Source organism: Neovison vison, chromosome 7 (assembly GCF_020171115.1).
Source record: "Neovison vison isolate M4711 chromosome 7, ASM_NN_V1, whole genome shotgun sequence".
NCBI lineage: Eukaryota > Metazoa > Chordata > Mammalia > Carnivora > Mustelidae > Neogale > Neogale vison.
The window spans coordinates 200,792,011-200,819,158 of NC_058097.1; the positions used below are offsets into that span (position 1 = coordinate 200,792,011).

Consider the following 27,148-nt stretch of genomic DNA (forward strand, 5'->3'; position numbering starts at 1 on the left):
CCAGATGGTCAAGTCTAGAGGTCGCTTGCACAGAGAGGTGGAGATACACAGGCCGAGTGAGGACAGGGGACTCACACCAGGTGCGTGAAGAGTGCCGTAGAGGCCAGGCTTGGCCCCAGGCCTCGGGACTCCCAGTCTGGACTACTCCTTAGCCTCCTGCTGAACTTTCCCCCACCGCAGAAGGACTGGCCCCATGCACATTTTTGGCCTCACCTACCCTGGCTGGCCCTCCCTGGCCTGCTTTTTGCCAGCGCCCTTGAGACTGGCCGAGAACTGGTTGCCATAGAGATGGTGGGGCGGGCAGTTCCAAGGCTGGCGGGTGGGGGACGGGGCAGGACACCAATATGCGAAACACCCACCAGCAGCTGAGCAGGACCACTTCGGCGAGACCAGGGCAGGATGCGCGGCTCCAGGCTCCAGGGACAACCATAGGGCTGCTCAAGTTTCTGTCAGACACCCCCCAGGCTGAGCAGGTGAGGGAGGCCCCATGGGGGCACTTCCAACTGCCTGGAGGCAGGCTGGCTGCCTGGGGGCGTGGAGGCCGGGGCTGGGGGAGACTGGAGCTGAGGCCAGGTGAGAGACAGCCAGGCTCAAGGCAGGCAGGGACCATAGGGACGCCTCAACGTTTCAGGGTGAAGATGAGGAAGACACCCAGGGGTGACTCCCAGGCCCCCAGGCTCCCAGCGGAGTGATGTGGGGATCCCTGCAGGAGAGGGAGGGTTTTGAGAAAGATAATGAGTTTCTGCCACCTGGACTTAGACAGTCCCACGGGGACATGACCCCACGGAGCATTTGGAGGAGCCATCCCAGACCCAGAGGCAGCATTGTACGATGGTGACAAATCTGGGCTCTGGGGACAGACTCAACACATTCTGATCTGACTCCACTTATTGGCCAGATGACCTTGGTCAAGTGATTCTCTTCTCTGAGCCTCAGTGTTCTCATCTGGGATGAGATGAGATCTCACAGGGACAACAGTGGAACAGAGGGTCCTTGGGAAAGTTAAGTGAGGTGATCCGTGAACATGCCGCACACCCAACAGGTACTCAGTAAGTAGCATCTTTGCATATTGGAAGTAGTAAGGATCAGTCAGTTTTAGTGGTAACAAGAGCCCGGCGGGCCAGCCAGGGGGCACAGGTGAGGAGGGTCCCCTGGGGAAGGTGTGAAGCCATCCAGGAGGCTGCTGGGAGCTGGGCCTCCTCTCCTGTCTTCACCTAGGGGAGGACCAGGAGTGGTGATGGTGTGATTCGGGGCCAGCAGCCAAGGTCTCGGAGCGCAGGGCAGATGACAAAGAAGGACCGGAGGCCACAGGCCCGGAACAAGAAAGGGCATGGCTCTGCTGAGGCTGAAGAGTAAGCAGCTGCACGCGACAGGCTGGGTGGGCTGCTGGATCCCCCATGGGGGGCCGGTGCCTTGACCTTGACCCCTGCTCCCTGTCCTCTCCTTCCTCAGTCTCATCCCTTCTTCTCCTCGGAAACCCTCCTTCCCCTTCCAATGGGCCTGGGAGAGCTTCACCACTGACAGCCGGGCTCTACATCAGCCTAGCTCCTTCTCGGTCCCTGGCTACCAAGTTACATCCTTGCCCCAAGCACTTCTCAAGTATAAGACCATGTGCAAGTCCACGGCCACCCTCCCAGAGGCCCAAGGCTTCTGCTGGAAGACAGAAGTGCCAAACCTGGAGAGGAGCCAGCAGCTCAGGGCCCGCAGTGGCAGCCCCACCTCCTCCGGCAAAGGGAAGAGCCAAGAACTGGAAGGGCTCAGTGAATGGGACCTCCAGCCATCTGGGAAGAGGTCAGGGTCAGGATCCGAGTCTGAGGAAGGCATTGAGCTGGAAGCCCTGGGTGCTGAGGAGGCAGAGAGGGGCTTGAGCCTTGGGGAACTGCCCTACCTCCTCAGGAGAGGGTCGATCTTAGAAGATGAGCAGTTTGCAGAGGTGACAGAGGAGGCCGAGGAGGGGGAGCACAGGGCCCCCTATAGAAGGAGGGCTGGTTCTCAGAGGAAGGGGCCCAACATTTGCAAGGAGGCCTCCAGTGAGGGTGACCTGCAGGGCAAGGGGAACAGCTTGAGCTCCAACCTCAGAGGATCACAGAGGAGGAAATCAAGGGCCAAGGACCTGGAGGGGCCATGGGACCTGGAGAAGCTGCAGAGGCATTTACAGCAAGACTTGGACTGTGGTGAGTGTGGGCTCTCAATGCCTGGGTCCCCAGGAAGCCACACAGTTGGGAAGAGAGGTTGAGTTGGGAAGAGAGGTTTGTGCTGTGCTCCAGCTGCTGGGTGGGATTGCCCGGTAGCCTGGGAGGGAGGCTACTCTCTGACTTGTCCCACTGAGGATAGGCCCTGAAAAGCAGCCCTGGAAGGCTTTGCGGACTGCTGTCCAGGCCTCCAATCGGAGTGGGAAGACCTATGCCTTGGAAGATGAAGAGACTTTCCTGTTTGCCAACTTTCCCAACCGTACCTTCCACAAACGACAGGAGGCCACGAGGTAAGGGGGAAGAAAAAGGAGGATGGGAAGAAAGGGCTGGGAGTAGTGGAGAAGCCAGAGACACGGAATCATTCACTCCTTCATTTATCCATTCTCTAATCTTCTAGTCATCCAATCTTCTGTGGATATGTCCATGCATCTACCCACTCATCCATTCACCCATTCACCTATCCATCCATCCATCTGTCCATCCCTCCATCCAACCATCCATCCACCCTCCCACCTGTACCCATTCACCCATCTATCTACCCATTCATCCACCCACCCACTCACCCATCCATTCAACCGTCCATCCATTTACCTACCCATCATCCATTTACCTACCCACCCACCCATCCATCCATCCATCCATCATCCATCCATCCATCACCTACATCTGTCTGCTTGGTCAGGTGTCTATTGACACAAACCACTTTTCATCCATTTTCCATCTTCTATCCATCCATTAGCCTACTCACTAAATGATTAATGCAACATATGTTGAATATCTACTCATGGGTGCTTAGGAGGTAAAGACAAAAAGACTTGGCCTCAGCCCAAAAAAGTCAAAGCCTGCTGGAAAAAGAGACAGATGGGCAAGACAGCCATGAGGGCAGCAGAGTTAGACAATGGCTGTACCTGGGGCTTGGACAAAAGACAATGAGAGCAGAGGGGGAAGCCTGAGAAGGGGCACTGTTGCGTTGTCGAGGTGAGGGATGATAAGGGCCTGAACCAACTGGCCACGTGAATGGGGAGGGGATCCATGTATGAGACATCTGGGGGCTGGCTCAGCAGGTCTTGGTGACTGGTTAGAAGTGTCAGGTGAGAATCCATTGCCGCATTCTATAGCACCCCTCAGTTCTTACTCTGTCACCCCTGCTTGCTTCTTATGCTTCCCAGTGCACTCAGAACAAAGCCCAGAGTTCTCGGTAAGGAGGCTCCTGTCTCCCACACCGGCCAGCCAGAAAGGCTAGAATGCCTCATGCTCTCCCTCCCTCCTCTCTCAGGACTGTCCCTCTCCCTCATTCACCCAGCTAACTCAATGCATCTTTCGACTTCCAAGTCAGGCGTCCTCCAGGAAGCTCTCCCCTGTTTTGCCTCTGCCACAGCTCTTGCCACACAGCCTTGCACTGGGTGTGCCAGGGTGCCTGTCTCTCCTTGTGTACAGGCTTAGCGCTCTCTGAGAGGGTAAGTGTCAGATCTTATCGGTTATAGCCTCCCTGGCACTCTACATGGGACATGGCCCCTAGTTGGTGCTCAAGAAATACGTGCCAAGTGAATGAGCGCATCTACCCTCCCATTTGTCCAACCGTGATTGGATGATGCATGAATTCACCAACACTGAATTTCTCTTTATGGGAAGCACTGCCCTAGGGCTGGGGAGACACTGGTGGCAAAGAGCTGGGCAAGGAACCCTGCTCTCACATACACTTTATGTGCAAGGAAGGGTAATTAATAAAGAAATGAACAAAATGTATAGCTAGAAATGGAAAATATCTGGGAGGTAGAAAGGGTGGTCAGGGAGTCTCTCTCTGACATCCGAGCAAGGACCTCATAGACAAGGAACTGGCCACCAGAGCTAGAGACAGAATGTTCCAGGTGGAGCCACGTGTCTACTCAACCGTTCATCCATCCCCTGACCCATCACGACTTTGTTTCTGTTTCTCACCCATTCATCTGTCTGTCCCTCAAACCAAAACTCATGAACCTAGTTCCTACCAGAGTTGGGGGTCAGAGGAAAGAACAAGATCTGGCCCCGTCCTCAGGAGAGTTGTTTTGCCAGGAGAAGTCAGCCGTACGGGTGAGGACACAGGGGCACCAAGCCCCACGGGGCGGCTGGAGCGGGAGGCTTCTAGAAGAGTAAGGAAAGGCCTTGAGGTGGGCCTGAGGGTTGAGCCCCCGATGCAGCTCATCATGTCAGACTTCCAAAACAAACCCCAACCCCCAGGCCTGCCATCCCTCCCTCAGGCCCCCATACTCCTCTCCCTGCCCCTGGCCTCCACGAGACCACTGCTCCCCCCAGATTTCTCCCACCCTCTTCTTTCCCTCTCCCTACCCAAGAAGCCTGCTGCAGGCCTGGGAGCGGCAGCAGCAGGAGGAGCGGCAGCAGGCTGAGCTGCGGAGGGCCCGGGAGCAGCGGGTCCAGCAGCAGGTGGCTCGCTGCCTGGCGGCCTATGCGCCCAGAGAGAGCCGGGGGCCGGGGGCCACCCAGCGCAAGCTGGAGGAGCTGAGGTAGGAAGCCGGGGCTTGGGAGGGCCTGGTGGGGAGAGGGCAGGGAGGGCACTGCAGGATATCAGATGCTGGAGAAAGGATGAAGGAGAGACCTAGCTCTCACTTTTCCTTGGGGCTGAGTCTCCACAACCATCCTCCAGCCCTGGCAGGCGGGCTGGGCCACTGATGAAGACACTGAGGCAGGAGAGGAGAAGGGGCAGAGACAAGGTCACTCATCCCACGAACAGTACCAATCCTGCAGCTGTTAGAAGCTCACGGTTAAAATGGCTTATAGGTGTTACCACGTGTTCAAATCCTGTCCTTCCAATTTCAAAAGCCAGGCATGCTTATTATCAAAATGCAGATATTACTTTAAAAAATGCAGATATTACTGAAATCATTCATGGAGCACGGGAACTGTGCCTCTGATCTCACTCTTGGCAATAGCCATGGTTTGCCGTCAGGTGGGATCCTCTCTTACTCTCCTCCTGTATGTTGACCATTAAAAAGAACCAAGCAAATGTGTATTCAAAAGCAAATCTTTTTTAGACTCACAAAACAGGCCCACAAAGTGGGCATTACCATCAGTCCCATAATTCGACAGAGGAGGAAATGGAGCTCAGAAAGCTCAAATAATTTTTTTTAAAGATTTTATTTGACAGAGAGAGATCACAAGCAGACAGAGAGGCAGGCAGAGAGAGGGAGAGGAGGAAGCAGGCTCCTCGCAGAGCAGAGAGCCCGATGTGGGACTCGATCCCAGGACCCTGAGATCATGACCTGAGCCGAAGGCAGCGGCTTAACCCACTGAGCCACCCAGGCGCCCCAGAAAGCTCAAATAATTTACCAAAGTTCACAAATAAGCTGCAAAACTAGGATTCCAACTCGGACAGCCACTTCGCCACCCTCTACCCTGTCTCCAAGTGCTCGAATGGCCGGACCGTAGAGAAAGTGTGCCAGCGTCTTCGTCCAAAAGCCCCACCTAGTGAGGCGGATAACACAAATAAAAACGATCGCCAGTGCCGCAGACATTAAGTATCTACTGGAGGCAGCTGGCAGCAGGGTAGCCCTTTCCACATCTCATCACCTTTCATCCCGGGAGAAGGGCGAGGTCAAGGTGGAGTGGAGCACTGCCAAGAGACCAGAGGGTCCCTGCCCTGCAGCCCGGCCACCAAGGACTCAACAGGGTTCTGATCACCTCCTCTTTGAGGCTCAGTCTTACTGTCTCCAATTTTGAAGATGAGAAAACCACGGCTCTTAAGAAGTCAGGGGTGTTTTAAAGGAATCCTTGCTAGACCTCAAGTTCATGGTTTGTGTGTTTATTTTTTCAATAAGGCAGGAAGCCTGAGGTTCAGAACTCCAAGAGACAGATGTCAGTAGGCGGAGTGTTTCACACACACACCTTTTTTATTTTCTATTTGAGAGCAGATGTTTTCCACGGGGCTCTCAGCCCTAACATCCTGTGACTTTTGCTCTCTCTGAGCTGTAAAGGCTCTGCCCTGCCCAGCAGGGGCGTGCTCAAGAGAGGGTGCCCTGTGGTAGGGAAGCTGTGTGCCTTCCTTTTCCTCCCAGATGTTGGACAGGGCTGAAATCCAGTCACAGGCTTCCTTTCTGCTCGGGGCTCCAAGACATGGACTTCCTCTCAATTCTAACAAACAGCATCAAGAATGAAGAAGGAAAAATATGCATGACATCATAGGCAAGACGGAGGCTGAATGCCAGCTCGCTCCCCACCCCCGCCTTTTGTAACTGCTGAAATTACCTCTTGAACGCTGAAGACTCCGTTTTGCAAAAACTTCTGTTCCTGGCCATGGGTTTTCAAGTTCATCTATTTTTTGCAAGTGGAGGAGGGTTCCTTCCCTGGCACAGAGCCAAGGGTCCTGGCCCAGTGAGGCAGTGTTTTTCCACGGGGTGCCTGCATGTTTGCTTGAGGTCTTGGAGCCTTGTCTGCTTCTCCCCTACCTCTCTTGTGTGTGGGTGCTGTCACCACACCCCAAGACCTCTCTCCTGTGCTTCACAGGATTCCTGGCCCCGTGTAGAGTGTGGCCAGAAGGTCCCTCTTGCTGCCCCGATATTGGGCTTGACGAGGAGACGTGTATCAGACAAGCACACAAATCGGGTTTTTGTAAATGGATGTGTGCCTCCCCCGGGGAACCCTAATCTTTTCAGGAAGTGTTCTTTCCTTTGCAACATAATTCTGTTGTTCCTCCACCCCGTTTTCTAAGCTGTGTGCTTACAAGAACCACAGAGAATGGTGACAAACTTATCTAAACCCTGCCACAGTGCAGAGAAAACTGACCCCAGAGCCCAGAGCAGGGTCTTGCCCTAAGCCACGGCCCCCGGCCCCCGTTTCTGGCTCGCAGGCGCAGTGTGAGAGTGTTCAGGGGTGTCAACGCAGGGACAGGAGGGTGTCAACGCAGGGACATCTGTGCAAGCAGATGCCAATTTGCTTTGAAGACAGTGCCGGCCCCTCTCCCTTGGGGGTGGCTGGGAGCCTGGATGAGCCCTGGCTGGATGGCCTGTGGACTTGGGCTCAGTCTCTCACTTCCCAGCTGTGTGACCTTGGTCAAGTCCCTGCTGGGCCTCAGGCTCATCATGGGTAAAATGGAGCATATAATTTCCACCCCACTGACCTCAGGAGGAATCCAGGGCAAGGAGGGGAGTGAAATCACTTTGCAAGGTAAGGGTGGGGAGCATGAGGTGTCCTCAGTGAGGACGGGAGTACTTAAGGGTGGGGATGGCTTGAACTCAACAGTTAGCTGCCCAGAGGCCTGTCTCCCTCCCCGCAGGCGGCAGGAGCGACAGCGCTTTGCTCAGTATCAGGCAGAGCTGCGAGGCATCCAGCACAGGGTGCAGGCCCGGCCCTACCTGTTCCAGCAGGCCATGCAGGTGAGGGCTAGCACCCAGACAAGCATGCTCCCTCCCTGGGAACGGCGCTTCTCCTGGGATGAGCGCATAGGGATGTAAGATGAGCGTGGCTCCTCTCCGACGGGGCCCCGGGCCACTGTCCATCTGGAGACCCCGAGACCCTCTCAGTATCCCAGCACCGTTTGTCCTCAGCAGCCTTGGTGCAGAGCCGGAACCCTTCTCTCCACTCAGGTCAACGCCCGGCTCTCGGTCACCCGGCGCTTCTCCCAGGTGCTCTCAGCACTGGGACTGGATGAGGAGCAGCTGCTGGCTGAGGCAGAAAAGGGGGACAGAGAGGGCACCTCCAGGAAACCCAGGTGAGGCCACCTACCTAGCCAAAGAGCCGGCTGTGCCCACTACAAGGGGAAGGGGTGCCATTGCCAGTACTCTGGGCCCTATAGGGTCTCCCCGAGCTGTCCCCCTACCCACCTCCAGCCTGGGCTGGATACCCAGCAAAAAGCTGAGAAAGCTCATGGGCAACCATGTTGATCTGCCTTAAATCTAAGCCTCAGTCCTGGCCTGGTCCGCCCCACTCGGCCTGAAGGACTCTGCCTAGCTCTAGCAGCCAGCAAGTCCTTCCCCAGGCCCTGTCCTTCATGTCCCCCCAGGAAGGCAGGACCAGGGTATGTTCTCGATCCCAACAAAAAAACTAAGGACCCGAGGGGCAGGGGCTTCCTGGAAGACACAGGAACAAGTAAGCTACAGAGTGGCCAGCGGAGTGACCACACACCAAGGCCCTGTTAGGGGTGGCAAACTAATCACCCCGCAAATAGTGTCCCTTGTGCTTTAGGACAACCTGGTGCACAGCAGGGATTTTGAGGCTCATGCATAAGGACACTGAGGCTTGAGGAGGGAAAATCGTTTGCTCAGAGTCCACACAGCATAGCAGGCAAATTTGAGCCCACATGGGCAATAATGGCCTTTCCTCTCCCAAAGCCCGGTATCCTTGGGCGTGGGCATGGGGAGCTAGAGCTCATGGTCTCTATCTGTGTCTCCGTCTTTAAGGAGCCACAGGTCAACGGGGGCGAGAATGGAGCACTCTTTTGAGAGTCCTCCAAAGACAGAGCGCACTGGAAGCCAGCCTGACAGGCACTCCACTCCAAGCCCAAACCAAGAGTCCAGCCCCTAAGAAAACAATTAAATGCTTTATGGAAAATACCGCGTGTAATTTCTGGTGCTGCTGGGAGAGGCTGCAGGTTGGGAGCGGGAGGTAGCAGGTGGGCTGCGGGCTTAGCTTGTCCCATCACCCAGGAGTGCGGTTCCGGAGCTGCTCCTGCGGGGGGGCACCTCACACAGCAACAGCCACAACTCCTCTACCCCCTTTTCCAACATATGAGCTGGATCCTAGGAATTGGAGAGTGAACACAGGGCCTAATGGCCTCTGTCTTTGAGAACTGGGGCGGGTGGGAGGTGGAGTTTGGACCTTTCAAGGGGTGCATACCTCACACTGTAACAGATGGGTTGCACAGGGGCCTCCAGACCTAGCAACTGTGGGGGTATGAGGAGGGATTATGTGAATTGGGACTTTAACTTTTAAGTAACTTCATGTAGACCCCCCCCCAGGGGGGTAGGCAGCTCACATACACGGATGTGCTGAATTTTCTACTCAGTTTCAGGACGTGCAGAGAACAGATTAAAAAACCTAATGCAGGGCGGGGGGTGCCTGGGTGTGGCAGTCAGTTAAAACTCCCACTCTTGGTTTTGGCTCCAGTCGTGATGTCAGGGTCCAGCTCCGGGCTTCTCTCCCTCTCCCTGTCCCTCCGGCTTGTGCACTCTCTCAAATAAATAGCCCCCCACCAAAAGAAAATCCAATAAAGGAGGGAGGGCATTTGCTGACAGTACCGGTTGTAGGGGCTCGGAGGCTGGCCCGTAGAGCGGCAGTCTGGGGGGAGCGTCTCAAAACAGAAAAGTCGCACACCCGATGGCGCCACGACCCGGGGAGACCACTAGGAGGACGCCTACGGGAGCGGCAGGTGCCGTCCACGGCAAGACCATGAGTGTGGAGCGTCCCGCCGCCAGAAGTGCTTCCAGCTTCCAGGCAGCTGGCTTTAAGGGCTTATAATCGAGAGACCTGCAACTCTGAGACGGCGTCCAAGCGCCCCCAGGGGCGCATGCGCAGTCACGCTGCCCGCTTAAAGACCGCCGCCTAGACCGAGACGGCCGCAACTGCGCAGTTGGGCGTCGATCCCGGCCTTCCCATGAACCTTTGGGGCAGGCTCCGAGGCGAACGACGGAAGCCGCCACTCTTGGTTTCCGGCAACACGACAGCCGCTGCCGGGCGACCCGGAAGTGTTCTCATTTTGCGTCGTCGGGGCTCGGCGGCGGCCGGGCTCGGGGCGGACGTACCACCATGGGGTCGTCAAAGAAGCACCGCGGGGAGAAGGAGGCGTCCGGGACGACGGCGGCGGCCAGCACTGGAGGCGCCACCGAGCAGCCGCCGCGGCACCGGGAGCACAAAAAACACAAGCACCGGAGCGGCGGCGGCGGCAGCAGCGGCGGCGAACGTCGAAAGCGGAGCCGGGAGCGTGGGGGCGAGCGCGGGGGCGGGCGGCGCGGGGCCGAAGCTGAGGCCCGTAGCGGCGCGCACGGGCGGGAGCGCAGCCAAGCGGAACCTTCTGAGCGGCGCGTGAAGAGAGAGAAGCGCGATGACGGCTACGAGGCCGGTGAGGGGCGGGGCCTGGGTGGCGGGGCGTGCTGCGAGCGGGGGCGCGGGGGGGTCCCAGAGCGGGCGGGCTGGCCTGGGTGTTCAGCCCGCCGAGACACCCCCAGGCTGTCTTCGTCAGCCCTCGTTAAAGAGTGTTCCTACGGTTATTGGGTTTTAGAGGTTGTCTTCGTCTAAGCTCCGCGAGGGCAGAGATTTTCTGTTTTCTCAAAATTAGCCCATCGCGGGCCCTCAATAAATAATGAGTGAATGAATGAAGTTGTACTAGCATGTGCAGAACCAAAAAGAAACCTGGTATTGGGCAGATCGTGTAGGGTTCATAGAAGAGTTATGAAACAGTTCTGACCACAAAGGACCTATAGAAATTGGAATTTTGTCTCGAGGGTAGCAGGGAGCCATGGATTTGAACTGAGGAATGAGTTGATCGTATTGTGCAAAAATCACTGTGTTGAGAACCAGCTCAAGAGGAGTCAAGACTGGATGTCTCATGAGGGCTGATAGTGGGATGAGATCAGGCCGGTTGCACACATTGTGTACTGCAGTGGGATGAGATCAGGCCGGTTGCACACGTTGTGTACTGCAGCCAGGCAGTAGCAGTAGGGTGGGGAGACCTAAACATACTGAACTGTTTTGAAGGGGGGATTAAGAGAGCTTAACACTTGGATGAGGGTGGGAAGAAGGACATGAGGATGACTCCTTGAATTTTGGGTTGAGCAACTGGGGGGGTGGTTGTGTTGTCTGTTGGCCTTGAGGACTTTGGGAGAGAAGCGGACTTTTAAGGGGAAAGAGTTCAGTTTTGGAGAATGTTGCATTTGATGCACAGGGTTGGGGCTGAATAGAGCCGTGTGGAAGTCGTGGGTATTTAGGTGGCAAATGAAGTGCATCGAGAGAGTGAGGAGTGGCCAGTAGAACCCAAGAAATGCCAACATTTTAGTAGTAGTTGGAGCACGATGCTACAAAAATGCTTGGTGGTTCAGTATCCAGAAAGGCAGGGAATTGCAGAATCTTGTATCATGGGGTGTATGAGAACAGAGATAAAGAAGGAGTAATTCGTGGTGTCACAGGCCACAGAAAATGAAGGAAAATCAGGCAGAAAAGAATCCACTGTATTTAGAAATAAGGCCGGTGACCTTGGAGAGAGCCTGGAGAGGTTGGGATACAGCATCCAGATGAGCTGTAGGGGAAGAGGTAGGTTGTGGGGCGGGGAAGCAGGAAGGATGAACCCCTGGTGGCAGCTGGGTGGGGGAGCCCCAGCTGATGGTGTTCTGCCTCTGTCTGTGGCATTTCGTGAAGTATTCACTGATCGTGATGTGGGTAGCGGAGGTCTGAAATGCTGCTTTATCTCAGCATCCTCAACATCCATCACACACCAGGGACCAGTAAATGTATTTCTTGACTGGATGAACTGCACAGAGGACACAGTCATGCTCCTAACACGGTCGCCGACCTGTGGGGGGAAACAGACCCGGAAGTGAGTGATGGGGCTATGGCACTCAGGGGAGAGCCGTTCATTCTGATCAGTAATTGAGCAGGAGTTCAAGAAGGAGGTGGCATTTGTTCTCTGCGTTTGGACAGCTTGTCGATCAGAGCTAGGCCAAGGAGGGCAGTGCAGGCTGAAAATGGAGTATATGGAAGTGGAGTGGAGGCCGAGGTGAAGGATGCAGCAAGGTTGGACCTTTTGGCTCAGGAGAGGAAGGTTATGTAGAGAGTTGGGGTCTCAAGAGACTAGGACTGAGGTAGGAGGAACTGCTTGGGTCGAGGAGAACTGCTGTGTTCGGGTGTCCCAGTAAGGCCCAGGAGCTGGTGAGGGGGTGCCTGCAGCCGGAGCCAGAGATGCCGCCCGCTGCCCTCCGTGTGGCTCCTGAGTCCCGCTTCTTGTTCCAGCCGCCAGCTCCAAACCTAGCTCGGGAGATGCCTCGTCACTCAGCATCGAGGAGACCAAGTAAGTTGGGTCTCGCTCATGTTCTGCTTTTATATTCTGAGACAGAGGGCTTCTGGGGCAGCTTTCCCGGGGGCGGGGGGTGTCTTTCACCCACCAAAGCATTCTCATTGGAATTGGAGCGTTACCATTTGAGTTACGGAAGAGGACGCCAAGAGCCAAGCAGAAAGCTGGCCTTCTGCTGGTGAGGGGCAGGCCGGGCCAGCGCCCGTGTTCCCTGATTTGGAGGCCAGTGTCCATCCCAACGTCCTAGGCTGCCTGGGTCAGTCCCTGCTTTGGGGACCCTCAGGACCTCTCAGTTCCATCCTGGTTTCACCCCCTGTCTGTCCAGAAATGCCTTTGGTGTCCCTATTTCGTTGACAGCTCTTAACACTCTTATTTCTTGTCCTCAGTAAACTCCGGGCAAAGTTGGGGCTGAAACCCTTGGAGGTCAATGCCGTCAAGAAGGGTGAGTGTGGGGCGGTGGATGGGGCTGAGGGAGGGCCTTTGGGTGGAGGCGAAAGACCATCTGAAGGGGTCTTTGAGGAGGGTGGGGTTATGGCTCAGGTTCAGCACCATGTAGTCGCTGTGTGTGTGTGTGTGTGTGTGTGTGTGTGTGTGTGTACACGTACATACATACTTGCTGGTAGGCAGGAGGCCTTTCCTTGCAGTCGTGATAGGGGAGGAGATCCGGGAATAGGGATTCTCTTAAGCTCAGATGGCTGGTGCCATGTGCTTGCTCCGCATTAGCCAGGGCGAGACACGTGCACAGGTGCTGCAGACCGATCTGGGCTGTGCAGGTGTTGGGTTTGTTTCTTAAAGTATGATTGTGGCGGGGGGGGGGTGTTTGTAAGCCGTGGAGGATCCCATCATGCCGTGTGGGGTGACATAGAAATGTGGGCTGAAGTGGGAGGAGAGACGTGAAGGATTCACCCCCCCACCCTCGACCCGGCCCCTTCTGGCCCCCTGAGCTGGAAAGGGGCAGGGTGAGTGGCTCCCTCCTCTCCCCACCAGCCATGGGCAGGCATAGCCTCACGTCTGGGCCCCCCTTCCAGAGGCGGGCACCAAGGAGGAGCCCGTGGCAGCCGATGTCATCAACCCCATGGCCTTGAGACAGCGAGAAGAGCTACGGGAGAAGCTGGCGGCTGCCAAAGAAAAGCGTCTCCTGAACCAAAAGCTGGGGTGAGGGGGGTCAGCAGGGCGGGCAAGGGAAGGCCCTGAGGAGGCCGCCCAGGAGCTCTGGAGTCGGGTGCCGGGAACAGGAGTGGGGCTCCCGGAAGACCGCTTTCTCCTCTCTTCAGAAAGATAAAGGCACTGGGGGAGGACGACCCCTGGCTGGACGACACCGCGGCCTGGGTCGAGCGGAGCCGGCAGCTGCAGAAGGAGAAGGACTTGGCAGAGAAGAGGGTGAGCGCCTGGGCAGCTCGGGGTGGTCGCTTAGTGCCTCGTAACCTGGCTGGCTGGTGGGGCTGGAGACCTGTCCTTGGGAGGGGACCGGGCCCAGAGAGGTCGGACGTCCGTGGTCGTTGGCTTCGGCTCTGGATTCTTAGCGGCTGACCCATAGGGCCTGCCTTCGCTTTTTTGTACTCCCACTTGGTAAAGCCCCATGTGTCTTCCAGTGATGCTGAATGGCCTGAGGTCATAGGTCACCCCCTTCCCATCCCACAGGCCAAACTGCTGGAGGAAATGGACCAGGAGTTCGGTGTCAGCACCCTGGTGGAGGAGGAGTTTGGGCAGAGGCGGCAGGTGAGGCTGCAGTGGTGGCGGGGGACCGGAGCGCTGTCCTGGGTGCTGCGATCCCGGGGTTGGGCGGGTCAGGGCTCCTGACTTGGCTGGACGGTCCCCTCCCCTGTAGGACCTGTACAGTGCCCGGGACCTACAGGGCCTCACCGTGGAACATGCTATCGATTCCTTCCGAGAAGGGGAGACTCTGATCCTCACCCTCAAGGACAAAGGTGGGTTGAGCTGCGAGTTCCAGTGGGGGGCGTGGGCGCTGCTGCGTCAAGGGCAGGCTTGAAGGACCACCACTCCTGCCCTGTCCGCAGGTGTGCTGCAGGAGGAGGAGGATGTGCTGGTGAACGTGAACCTCTTAGACAAAGAGCGGGCAGAGAAGAACGTGGAGCTCCGGAAGAAGAAGCCCGACTATCTGCCCTACGCAGAGGACGAGAGCGTGGATGACTTGGCACAGGCAGGCGGGGCAGCGAGATGGGGGCTCTGGCTCTTCAGGAGCCAGGCTGGGTCCCAACCAGTACCTGTTGTTTTGCAGCAAAAACCCCGCTCTATCCTGTCCAAGTATGACGAGGAGCTCGAGGGCGAGCGGCCACACTCGTTCCGCTTGGAGCAGGGCGGCACTGCTGATGGCCTGCGGGAGCGGGAGCTGGAGGAGATCCGGGCGAAGTTGCGGCTGCAGGCTCAGTCCCTGAGCACCGTGGGGCCCCGGCTGGCCTCCGAGTACCTCACGCCCGAGGAGATGGTGAGACCCGTGGCCTGCACCCGCACCTCGTAATTGGGGTGGGGATTCCTCCCTCTCTGGGGTCACGTGCAGCTCGGGGGCGCTACAGAGGAAGGGCGAGTGTGGGGGCTTGGCCCTCGTGGTCAGCGGTGTGTGGCAGCCGTGGGAGGTGCTGTGCGGGGACAGTGACCGTACACTGGGACGGATGGTTCTGAGCTTGAGTCGAGCTCTGCAACATGGCCAGCTTGCGCCCCGGGGAGTCCCTTACCTGTGAGCCTGAGGCACCTGATTTGGAATGGGGGTGGCAGGAGCCGTCTCTTGAGGGCCGCCGCGAGGACTAGTGACAGTGTGGCAGGCTGGTAGTGTTACGGCGGAGTGTGGATTTCGTATTTGGGATGATTATGAACACAGAGGTAGACCCATGGCTAGATTGCTGGGCCTTGTGATTAAGAGCAGGACCCCGGAGCCCGAAGAGAAGGTTCACAATCCTGGCTCTCCCATTTAGGAGCTGGGTGACCTCAGGCAAGGAACTTAGCCTCTCTGTGCTGGGGCTTTTCTCATCTCACAAGTGGGATGAGATCAGGCCGGTTGCACGTGTTGTGTATGTGTGCGAAGTGGCTGAAGGCTGGCCTGGAGGAATGCTAGAGAAGCGTTCATTCTTCGCATCCCGAGGTGGCTCAGTCGGTTAAGCGACCAGCTCTTAATTTCCGTTCAGGTCTTGGTCTCAAGGCTGTGGGATGGGGACCTGCGTGAGGCTCCGTTCTGGGCTCGGAGCCTGCCTAAGAGACTCTCTTTCCCTCTTCCTCTCCCCGACTCCATCCGTCCCTCCCTCCCCCACCTTTAGTGAAAAAAAAAATTTTTTTAAGTCTTCATTCTTGGGGGCTCGTGAGGGCCTCCTTTCCCGGTTCAAGTCTCATCTCCCCTCTCCTCCCCTCAGGTGACCTTTAAAAAGACCAAACGGAGGGTGAAGAAGATCCGCAAAAAAGAGAAGGAGGTGGTCGTGCGGGCCGATGACTTGCTGCCTCTGGGAGACCAGACTCAGGATGGGGACTTCGGTTCCAGGTGGGCTTGGAAACAGGGTTGCGGTGCCGGGGGCGGACTGGCCTAGGGGCCCGCGCTCATGGGAGAGGCCCCTTTCCACAGACTGCGGGGCCGAGGCCGGCGCCGAGTGCCCGAGGCAGACGAGGAGAACCCCGAGGAAGAAGAGAAGGAGCCGGCCCCTCAGCCCCCGCAGTCCGATGACACCCGCGTGGAGAACATGGACATCAGCGATGACGGTGAGGGCCCGGGCAGCCGAGGATGGGTGGCAGGGGCCGGGCAGAGTGCCCCGGGGCGAGGAGGCGATCCGAGCAGGGGTCCCCTGTGTTTCCTCCAGAGGAGGCTGCAGCGCCGCAGTCCGGGTCCCCGGAGGTGCTGGAGGAGGATGAGGCGGAGCTGGAGCTGCAGAAGCAGCTGGAGAAGGGGCGCCGCCTGCGGCAGCTGCAGCAGCTGCGAGATAGCGGTGAGAAGGTGAGGGCCGCGGCGGGCCGGCCGGGCCGGGTGTGTGCGGGCCTCCCCGGGGCCTTCGGGACAGGCGCGTCTCTGGTGACCTGTCCCCCGAGCGTGGCACCTGCATTCCAGTCTGGATCATCTTTTTTGTTTAATGTCGTGCTGTTAGTGGATCTCTTTAAGTTCAAGCAGTATTTTTGCTCTAAGATATTTTAGAGTTGGAGCCTTCGCTGTCTTCTTCCTTTCCGTGGCTGGGTGCGGCGCGCCTGCTGCGAGAGTGCCCTGTCCCGGGGCCGGGGGAGTCCCTGGTGGGCCGGCTGGCGAGGGGCCGTGTGCTCCTCTCTAGCTGCGGTCAGAGGGTGGGACGGCAGGAGAGCTGGACAGTGGGTGACAGGTGCACACGTGCACACGCCACACTCCCGATGGCACCTGGAGCCTGCAGCCCGGCCGTGGGAAGGCCGAGCAGGTGGCTGGAGGGCTGGCCTGCGTCCGCCATCCAGGGAGACCTTGCGGCAGACGACCTTTGAGCTGAGACTTAAATAACACTGAGGAGCCGACCTCGCAGAGATTCGGGGTGCAGGTGGGCAGGCAGCCCAGGCACTTGGGCAGCGGAGACGGCAGGTGGGAGGGGTGGCCTGGTGGTGTGAGGGGAGCAGAGGCCGGTGGGGTCTTGTGGTCATGATTTTTGCGGTGGGCGCCCGCCGGAGCTGGGCCCTGCCTGCGTGCCTTGTGGGCCACCTCGTTCATGCTCAGAGCAGCACCTGGGAGGAAGGTTCTGCTCCCTCCGTTTTACAGATGAGGAAACTGAGGCACAGAGGCCTTAGGCAAGTGGGACCAGGGTTACCTGGCTGGTAAGGGGCAGAGCTGGGGTTCGAACAGCCGGACTCCACGGTCCGTGCTTGTCATCCCACCCCCCCAACACTGGGAGAGCGAGACGTGGGAGCAGGGAGCCCCGGGGGCAGCCGTGGGGTAGAGTGGTGGGGGCTTCTGCAGAGGTGGCGGAGAAGCCCCAGTCCCCGAGGTCAAGGCGGCGCAGAAGCCGAGAAGGGCTTGTAAGGAGGGGGGTAGGGAGTCCTCTAACTCCTGAGAGGCGGGCCTGATTTGGCATGGTGGAGTCCGCAAGACCGAGGCCAGGAGGACATTGGGGCAGCCACTTGGGACAGTCCCTTGGGGCGGCGCAGGCAGATGACGGGCCATCGGAGGAGTCGGCCCCCCCGGGTCTTGGCCGCTCTACCGTCACAGCAGCAGCAGCAGTGGGGTCACTCGGTGAGCGGGCCCGGCTGCGAGCCAGGACAGCGGGACTCAGAAGAGCTGGTGCTGGGCCACGCGCCGTCTGCCCCTGCTGTAAAGCAGGTCAGAGACAGGCGGCCGTAGCTGAGAGCGCAGAAGTCCTTCCTCGTGGAACTTTCATTCTTCTGAGGGGACGTGAAAGACCAAGACGAGGTCCGGTGGGAGAACCAGTGGGGGCAGAAACAGGAGGAGGGTAGTGCGGAGAGGAGGAGCGAAGGAGTGCACTCGCTTTAAGTCAGTGGTCAGGGTGGGCCTCCCTGAGGAGGTGACAGTTGAGATCAGTTGAAGTGAGCCTCAGAGCCATGGAAGGGCCCAGTTCCGAGATGAGGGAGCGCCTGGCCCCTGAGGCCCCGAGGCGGGAGCCACCGTGCTGGCTCAGGAAGGTGGAGGAGGCCTGCGTGGCTGACGCGGCCGCGGGGAGAGTGACGGGGAAGGAGCCGGTCACAGGCCATGTCGGGCCGACGCTTGCCATTGCAGTGGGCTTGGCAGGCGGAGTTGGGTCTCTGAGGAAGCCCAGGGAAGGCTGTTGTCGTCCCCCAGTCGGAGTGATGGTCAACTGTGGAGATAGGCATGGAGACGGGGAAGTGGCCGGGTCTGGAATGCATTTTTTTTTTTTAAAGATTTTATTTTTATTTATTTGACAGACAGAGGTCACAAGTAGGCAGAGAGGCAGGCAGAGAGAGAGAGAGGAAAGCAGGCTCCGCTCAGCAGAGAGCCCGATGCGGGACTCGATCCCAGGACCCTGGGATCATGACCTGAGCCGAAGGCAGCGGCTTAACCCACTGAGCCATCCAGGCGCCCCTGGAATGCATTTTGAGCGTAGAACCAACAGTGTTTGTCAGTGCGTCATGTGTGAGGTCGTGCATGGGTATGAGAAGTTCGGGATGATTCCCGAAAGTTCCGACTTGAACAGCGGTCCGTTTGCTGAGGTGAGGAACAGGCAGGAATGCTCCTGAGATGGGACGAGCTCGGGGAGGAGCAGGTTGGGGGAGCTAACCAAGCATTCGGTTTGGTGAAGTCAAGGTGCCTTTTTTTTTTTTTTTTTTTTTTAAATTTAAGATTTTGTTTATTTGACAGAGATCACAAGTAGACAGAGAAGCTGGCAGAGAGAGCAGAAGGGAAGCAGGCTCCCCGCTGAGCAGAGAGCCTGACGCAGGGCTCCATCCCAGGATCCTGGGATCATGACCTGAGCCCAAGGCAGAGGCTTTAACCCACTGAGCCACCCGGGTGCCCCTTAAGAGGCTTTTTTAGTAGCAGTGATAATACAGAACAGGCAGTTGGATGCGTGAGTTTGAACTTTAAGGGAGAGGCTGAGGCTAGAGGTATTGGCGGATGTCAGTAAGCGCGTGGACCGCGGTTAAAGCCACAGGATGGGCTGGAGTCACCAGGACAGTGACTGTGGACGAAGGAAAAGAGCTGGAGACGGAGAGCGTGTGAGGACAGCAGAGGACAGGGTGTCACCCTGGGAGTCCCGTGACGAGAGGCTCTTGCGAGGAAGCAAGTAAGCATCTGTGACACGTGTCGCGGAGAATTTGATCAGGCAGCATGGCGGTCACTGATGCCCTCGTCTGAAGTGGCCCCCGGGGCGTGGTGGGAAGTGACGATCAGACCACGCCGGCTCTAGCAGGGCCGCTGGGGACAAGATTACCAGGTGGGAACCGGTGGTGTTTCTGTACACCAGGAAGAGGTAGAAAGTATAATTTTGAAAAAGATCCCGTTCACGAAAGCAGTAGGGACGGGGACGTCTTATGGGTAAAGCTATCAAGGCAAAACAGGAAGGAGATAAGCTTGCTACAAAATTAAAGGATTAAATTAAGGATTGCAACAAAATTAAAAGGAGTATATGACGTGCGAGAGCCGTATGGGGAGAATTGCCGTCCATCTTTCAAAGACCATGAGGAAGACATAAAGAAACAGACTGTCGTGTTAGGCAGCTAGGGCCGCCGCGACACAATGCCACAGACTGGGTGGCTTAACCAACAGAAGTTTAGTTCTCAAAGTTCTGGAGTTGGGAAGTTCAAGATCAAGGCGTTGGTAGGTTTGGTTTCTCCTGAGGCTTGCGGGTGGCCGTCTTCTTGCTCTGTTCTCTCTTGGCCTTTCCCTTGGGCGCCCGCAGCCTTCAGTGTCCCTTTCTCTTATGAGGACACCAACGTACTAGATTAGGGCTCTGCCCTTATGACCGCCTTTGATCTTAATCATCTTCTTAAAGGCTCGTCTCCAAATACAGTCACACTGGAGGCAATGTTTCAACATACAGATTTTGGGAGGACACAGTTCAATCCATAATGTCCGTGTCTGTGGCTAGGACTCGGTAAAGAGATGAAATTCCAGTGAAAATTCCCAAACGGATTTTTGTGGAACCTGAAAAGCTAATTCTTGAATTTACTTGGAAGACCAAAGGGCCGAAAAAATCCAAGATGCTTTCAATAACAAAGTGGTGGGCTTTGCTCGGACAGATCTCACTTGAGGTCGTTGTGGTAATTGAGGTGGTAAAATAGTGGCCTAAGGGTGGACTGACAGGGCCGAGACCGAGTGGAAGGCCCAGGCACGGACTCCTGAGTAGGAGGAGAGCTGCTGAGCCGGCCGGTGCGGGCACTCGGTTCAGCAAGTGCTTTCTGGACAGTCACTTACCCATTTGGAAAAAAGTGAAATTGGGTTTGTACTTCACACAAGATGTACTTACAGATAGATTAAGAACTGAAAAGTCACAAATTAATGTTCCAGAACAAGGTTAAGGAAATGATGTTTGTGACTTTGTGGCAGAGAAATATTTTTTTCTCTTTGCAAATTTCATTACAATCCACAGAACAAAGAATTGAACGTCTTCACCATTTTTAGACGTCCGATTCCCCTGAAGGGTTAAATGCGCCCCCGCTGCTATGCACCCATCCCCCCAGCCACCCCCAGAGCTGTTCTTGTCTCGAAAAGCTGAAACTGCTGAAACTCGTCCCCGTTAAACACTGGTTCCCGTCCCCCCCCCCTCCCCTGGCCACCACTGTCCTACTTCTGTCCCTGGGACAGAAAGTCTCCTCTAGGGACAGCCTATAAGGGCAATCACAGAAGGTTTTTTGTGACTGGATTATCTCAAGTGAAAATTTTTTTAAGTTCTGAAAGTAAAGCATAAACCATGAGGAAGAAAACCAATAACTACTGAGAAATTAAGAACTTCAGTTTTTTTAAAACGTCACCACGAGAAGACATTTGCCCACATGTATAGAATTATCAATGGGTTGGTGCCAAGAATATCCGAACAACCAAAATTGGCAAAACAGAAAAAGGGGCAGTAGACCTCAATGGGCCGTTCACAGAAGTGGCAGGGTAGATGGTCCATAAAATACCCCATGAGGGGGCACCGGGGCGGCTCAGTGGTTGTGTCTGACTCTTGTCAGCTCAGGTCGTGATTTCAGTGCTGTGAGATGGAGCCCCAAGTCGGGCTCCGTGCTGCGCGTGGAATCTGCTCGAGATCCTCTCTCCCTCTGCTTTACCCTCCCCCACCTACCCCCCAGCGCCTCTCGTGCACGCGCACTCTTTAAAAAAGCAAAACGGGCACCTGGGTGGCTCAGTGGATTGAGCCTCTGCTTTCAGCTGAGGTCATGGTCTCAGGGTCCTAGGATCGAGCCCCGCATCGGGTTCTCCGCTCAGCAGGGAGCCTGCTTCCCTTCCTCTCTCTCTGCCTGCCTCTCTGCCTACTTGTGATCTCTGTCAAATAAATAAATAAATCTTTAAAACAAACAAACAACAAAATAGAACCACCCCCCAGTGAGGCCCGGCTTCGTGAATGGTCAGGGAAGAGCCAGCAGGTCAGTGACAGACCAGGTCATACCCACATCACTGGACAAGAACGTCCAAGTCTGGCGATAACAAGTGTCAGGATTCGGAGCAGCCAGAATTCTCACGTGCACTTTGCAGCACGGAGGGGTCTGATGAGCTTGGGAAGGCGTTGGAAGTATTCTTGAAGCAGCAAGTGCGCGTGCCCTCCGGCCCAGCACGCCCCCTCCCGCGTGGGTACTGCGGACACACACCTGCCACGTGCTGGGGGACACGGGCATCCGATGGCTTGTGTTCGCCTTGTCTGTGATGGCGGGAAGGCCCGTCCGCGGCGTGCCAGGGGAGCTAGGTGAGGACACGCTCCTGGAATGTGGTTCCGTAGTGAAAAGCTAAAGAAGTGCAGCCACTCGGGTCAAGATGGATTTTAGAAAAAAGAGTTTTCTTTTTTTTTGAAAGATTTAATTTATTTGAGGGAGCACGCCAGCTAGAGAGCGAGCATGAGCCGGGGGGAGAGGCAGAGGGAGAGGGAGAAGCAGGCTCCCTGCTGAGCAGGGCCCCCCCCACCCCTGACTTCCAGCCCCGTATGGGACTCGACCCTAGGACCGGGGATCATGACCTGAGCTGAAGGCAGACGCTTAACCAACCGAGCCATCCAGCCGCACGTGTGTGTGTGTGTGTGTGTGTATCTGTTTTATACATATACATATACGTATATGTTTATATTTACATCCCATCGTAGGGAATTCAGATTCAGATATATAAAGTTTTTAAAATGCACAACAAAATAATACCCTGTTGCTGGATAGGACTTTATGTGGAAAAAACAGAGGAGAAGCCCGTGAATCATGACCACGGATAAGGGGCGAGGAGACCGTGAGGCTTGAAGGAGTGCGGACCGCGGTCCTCGGCCTGGGCGATGCGTGCCCGGGTGTGTGCGGCTGTCACCGTCTTTAATAACCCACGTGCGCTTCGTAGAGCCCTTTTGTTTATGATGCCGCTCGCTAAGAACATACACGTAACGTAGTAACATGGAAGGAAGGGGCGCTGAGCGGCTGTGGTCCCTGGAAACTTCTCTGAGGAGCTTGCTGTCCGTGAGACAGCGGGGCGGAGGGGGCGGCGAGCCTGGGCAGTCCTGCGCGCCCAGGGAACGGTGCAGCCGAGGGGACAGCGGGGACCGTCGTGGGGGGCCACGCCGCCGGGCAGGGGGGTGGCCCACAGGAGGAGCAAGGCAGAGGTGTGGCGGGTGCTGGAAGCCTGTGGGAGCTGCGCAGGCAGATTCTTCCCGCCCTGCGGCCTCAGGGCAGGGTTCTGGAAGCGGCTTGCCTTGAGTCCCGAAACGGGTGTTGGTGGCGGTGCAGGGAGGGTGGCCGCGGGCCGACAAGAGGCCGCAGTGTGCTTCGGTCCCGGAGGAAGACGTGAGGCTGTGGGGCTTTGGAGAAGGGCCAGGTGGAATTTGGAGATTAATTTAAAGGGCGGCAGGAAGCCGCTGACGGCAAAGCCGAGGGCTGCGGTGGGTGTAGCTGCGGAGTGAGAGCGGCCGGGCGCCGGGGAGCGGGCGGCCGTCGGAGGTGCTCTGTGGACGGGCTCGGAGGGCTCCTCTTCCTGCCGTCGGGGAGGACTTGGGGTTTCTGGGTCTCGATGGCACCTCGCCAGAAACTTCTGGGTTTGCGCACAGCTGCTCCCTCCCCCAGGTGGTGGAGATTGTGAGGAAGCTGGAGTCCCGCCGGCGGGGCTGGGAGGAGGACGAGGACCCGGAGCGGAAGGGGGCCATCGTGTTCAATGCCACGTCGGAGTTCTGCCGCACCTTGGGCGAGATCCCCACCTACGGGCTGGCGGGCAACCGGGAGGAGCAGGAGGAGCTCATGGTGGGTCCTCGGACAGCCTGCCTCTCCCTGCCCCCCCCACCTTCCCCTCCTCTGTAGCTCCCCTCTGCTCGTGCTTGGGGTCCCCCCTGCCGGTCAGGTCCTGCTCAGCTTCTCCGTAACTGGTCACAAGCTTCGGTGCTCCGGCAGGTTGGGCCGGCTGCGGGGGGCGCCGAGGCTCCCTGGGCCGACCCTGGTCTCTGACCCCAGGACTTTGAACGGGACGAGGAGCGCTCCGCCAACGGGGGCTCGGAGTCGGACGGGGAGGAGAACATCGGCTGGAGCACCGTCAACCTAGACGAGGAGAAGCAGCAGCAGGATGTGAGGGGCGCGGCGGCGGAGGGGCGACGGGGGGAAGAGCAGGACAGCTCGGCTGCCCACGGCGCCCCCGCCCAGCCCTGCCCCTTCCTTGCCGGGGGACCGTGACCGCAGGGCTGGCTGTCCCACGCTGGGTTGGGGTCTGCAGAGCTCGGTGTGGCAGCGAGGGGTCTGGCCTAATGCCTGGTCCCGGGAAGGACCCCGCGCGGCTATGTGTGCCGGGGACGAGGGGGCGGAGGGGGTGAGTCGGGCCCATGCGGCCACTGACCATCGTCCTCCCCGTGTGCCCCGCCCCAGTTCTCTGCCTCGTCCACCACCATCCTGGACGAGGAGCCCATCGTGAACAGAGGGTTGGCGGCCGCCCTGCTGCTGTGTCAGAACAAAGGTGAGGGGCTGCCGGCATCGGCGGGGCGGGGGCCAGGCAGCTCCCGCCGCTCCCCCAGGACTGTGGGCTGCTCCCCCGGGGCCCAGGAGCTGAGCCTGTGCACCCAACCTGGGGTGGTCATAGCCGCATCTGACCTTTGTGCTCCGTGTCATCCTGTTGGTGACGGCTTTGCCCTTCAGGTCGCGGTGTGGCCGGGTTGGGGGGTAGGGAGGTGGGAACTGGGTCGCGGAGGCGGCAGGGGCCGTGGCTGGAAGTGAGGCTGGCGAGAGCCCCCGCTGAGGGCAGTGGCCAGGAGTCTGACTGCCGCTGTCCCCAGGGCTGCTGGAGACCACGGTGCAGAAGGTGGCCCGGGTCAAGGCACCCAACAAGTCCCTGCCGTCAGCCGTGTACTGCATCGAGGACAAGATGTGAGTGTGGCGGGGCAGGTGAGGGAGGCTGCGGGCGGCGGGAGGGGCTGCCGGGGGAGCGCCCGGGGGCAGCGCAGGCAGCTGCGGGCCCTGAGCGCCCCATCTCTTGGCCCAGGGCCATCGACGACAAGTACAGCCGGCGGGAGGAGTACCGCGGCTTCACCCAGGACTTCAAGGAGAAGGACGGCTACAAGCCCGACGTGAAGATCGAGTACGTGGACGAGACAGGCCGGAAGCTCACACCCAAGGAGGTGAGCGGGGCCCGGGGTGACTGAGTCACAGAGACGCGGGGCCTCGGCCTTCCTAGGTGACACAGAGCTGCGCCCTGGGTCCTTGGTTCCACCCACCGCTGGCCGGCGGGGCCGCCGAGGGGTCAGCGCCTCGGTGCCCCGGGTTCTGTCTCTGGTGGGCCCAGCCGGCCCCGTCACAGGCCCGGTTCCTTTGCCCACCTGCCCCCCTACGGCCTGACGTACCCTGGGGGTCGCCTTTCTGGGGGTGACGTCCGGGCCGTGGGCTGAGTCATACTCGCGGTCCCGCATCCCTGCCCCACATGCTTCCGGCACTGTCCCCAGCTGGGTGTGCCCTCCCCCCAGCCCCAGCCCACTGGCTGCCTCAGTGTCCGTGTGCTGGTCCCACTCAGGATCCCGAGTGCCCCTGTCACGGCACATCCAGCCCCAGAACCTGTCTCCCGGACTCTGGGGAGCCCCTCAAAGGTGCCAAAGTCATGATCCTTCTCCCAGCGCCTTCCCACCACCCCTCAGCCCGGCACGGGTCGGGTGAGTCCCTCCCCCTCCCCTGCCCCCTGGACACAGGCGGCTGTAATGACACTGGTCCCGCCCGTGTCCCCAGGCTTTCCGGCAGCTGTCCCACCGCTTCCACGGGAAAGGCTCAGGCAAGATGAAGACAGAGCGGCGGATGAAGAAGCTGGACGAGGAGGCGGTGGGTGCCCAGGGACACGGGGGCGGCTTCCGCACCTGCTGGCACTGGGGTGGCTGGTGGCCTGGGGCCTGCTCCCGCCCTGTGCTGACCGGCCCTCCTCCTGCAGCTCCTGAAGAAGATGAGCTCCAGCGACACCCCGCTGGGCACGGTGGCTTTGCTCCAGGAGAAGCAGAAGGCCCAGAAGACGCCGTATATCGTGCTCAGCGGCAGCGGCAAGAGCATGAACGCGTGAGTGGCGAGGCGCCGCGGGCGGGGCCGGGGGACCGTGCAGGGCCTGGCGGGTGGGAAGGCCTGCTCGGTTTCCAGCCTCATGCTGCTCTTCTCTCTGCAGGAACACCATCACCAAGTGAAGCTGATCTTCCTTGTGATCCCCTCCCTGACTTTAATATTAAATAAAGTTCCCTCCTTATTTTTTCCTCCTTCGTCCTGGTGCAGATTCCAGGGTTAGACCCAGGAGGGAGGGGCAGGCGGTGCCGGGAGGCGCACCCACACACCGCCCTCAGGTGGGCCCCGCTTGCTGTGTGACCTCAAGCAAGTCACTGAACCTCTCTGAGCCTTAATTCTGTGTTCGTATAGCCAAAACACGTCTGTTTCCTAGAAAGTCCCGTGAAGATTAAATGAGTTCGTTCATTCGTTCATTCTCCAGTCATTCAGAGGCGAGCCAGACCCCTCGAGGTGGCTTTGAGTCTGGCATCTGCTCAGTACGACCTGGCCATCGGAGGACACGGATAGCTAAAAGAGGGAGAGAACCCTCCAGATCCTCTAGGACAGCCCTCCACCCGCCCTGGGCCCCAGCCAGCCAAAGAAGCCAGTCGGTTTATTTTCTGCGCCCCCTCTCCTCACCACCCCTGGCTTCGTCATACGGGTCCTGGCGGGTTGTCCGAGGTCGGTCACTCCTTGTCTCCCGCATGGCTGGCTTTCAGGTGAGAAGTGGAGGGGTTGTTAGTGCCTTGGTCGCCCTGCCCTCTCCCAGCCCCCGTTGCTACACAGATCACGGCCCTGGGCCCAGGACTGCGGGGGGCTGCCGCCCTGCGCCCGGTCTGCAGGGAGACTTGTCCCGTGTACCGTGTCCCAGGGAGGTGAGCTCCGAAGGATGCCGGGACGTGCTGGAGCCCCGAATCGAGGGCAGGGCGACCGGTGGCTCCCATGGAGTCAGACCCGGTCTCCTGCCCCCACCGAGGCCCAGGTGCACGCCGGGCTCACAGGTGGTTCGTGGGTGTTTAACGGAAGCAAACAGTAAGAGAAGAGAAGGATGGTTTAAGTCGTCTTGGAAAAGGCCAACAGTTGCCTTGGCGGATAGCTACTGGTGACAGGTTCATGACAAGCCAGCAAGTGGTCACACCATGCTTCCTTGAGCTCGTCGTCTCCCTCATGAGGTCTCGCTCTGATTTAACCTTCGGCTTGGCTGCTTCTCTGGTCCCTCGGAGGTGCCCACAGGCTTGGAGCACCGCGCAGGGGGCAGCATTCCGGACCCCTCCCACCTGCCCCGCCCCGCCATCCTCCCAGAAGTCTATGAGGCCCGTCTGGTGGGGTGCGTGGTCTGGCTGGTGTGGCTCCAGCCCCGGCTGGACTGTCAGAGCTCAGCCTCACCCTCTGCGGGCAGACGTCCCTGGGGAGGTCATTGCCACCGTCAGACCCGGAAACGAGGCCTTGCGTGGAGCACAGTGGACCAGCGTCATACTGATCGGGTTTAGCCCATGATGTCTTCTAACTCTGACCCCAGTAACTGACTTCGTAAGTGGTGAGCCAGGGAACGGGAAAGTCTTCTAGTGGCACTCCGGGGCCCCTCCAGGAAGCCCCCCAGGTTGGTGCTGTCTGCCTCCCCTCCTCGTCCCGGCTGCTGACCCCTTCCCAGCCCTGATGTTCACTCGCCCCCTCCCAGGCTGTCCGCCCACCTGGCTGGGGCCGGAAGGCAGCAAGGAGTCAGCTTGGCCCCCCAGGAGGTAGAGGCTGGGGACCACCGAGTCCTTTAAGGCCTGAGGTGGGCAGAATCCAGGAGAGGGCGAGTCCCCGCTCTGCGGCTCATCATGGGGCCCCACCAGCAATACTTGCCCAGACCCTCGCCAGCTGGGGCAGCACTTCA

The 27,148-nt window shown here is 58.4% G+C and overlaps 2 protein-coding genes across 2 annotated transcripts; both read left to right on the forward strand.

Moving 5' to 3' along the window:
• Positions 1 to 335: 335 nt before the first annotated feature.
• On the forward strand, positions 336 to 8,705 carry LOC122913137 (testis specific 10 interacting protein). The gene is made up of 8 exons (XM_044259721.1): positions 336 to 473; positions 1,219 to 1,352; positions 1,453 to 2,174; positions 2,335 to 2,482; positions 4,523 to 4,693; positions 7,459 to 7,558; positions 7,769 to 7,893; positions 8,582 to 8,705. Exons 1-8 carry the CDS (start codon positions 345 to 347, stop codon positions 8,703 to 8,705), a joined length of 1,653 nt encoding a protein of 550 aa, XP_044115656.1. The 5' UTR covers positions 336 to 344.
• Positions 8,706 to 9,878: 1,173 nt separating this feature from the next.
• SART1 (spliceosome associated factor 1, recruiter of U4/U6.U5 tri-snRNP) lies at positions 9,879 to 25,481 on the forward strand. The gene is made up of 20 exons (XM_044259720.1): positions 9,879 to 10,239; positions 12,123 to 12,180; positions 12,570 to 12,625; positions 13,212 to 13,338; positions 13,458 to 13,563; positions 13,825 to 13,902; positions 14,012 to 14,111; positions 14,202 to 14,344; positions 14,423 to 14,629; positions 15,546 to 15,670; positions 15,752 to 15,885; positions 15,984 to 16,117; positions 22,846 to 23,019; positions 23,227 to 23,337; positions 23,632 to 23,719; positions 24,036 to 24,126; positions 24,242 to 24,377; positions 24,976 to 25,065; positions 25,172 to 25,293; positions 25,397 to 25,481. Exons 1-20 carry the CDS (start codon positions 9,927 to 9,929, stop codon positions 25,413 to 25,415), a joined length of 2,412 nt encoding a protein of 803 aa, XP_044115655.1. The 5' UTR covers positions 9,879 to 9,926; the 3' UTR covers positions 25,416 to 25,481.
• Positions 25,482 to 27,148: the final 1,667 nt, after the last annotated feature.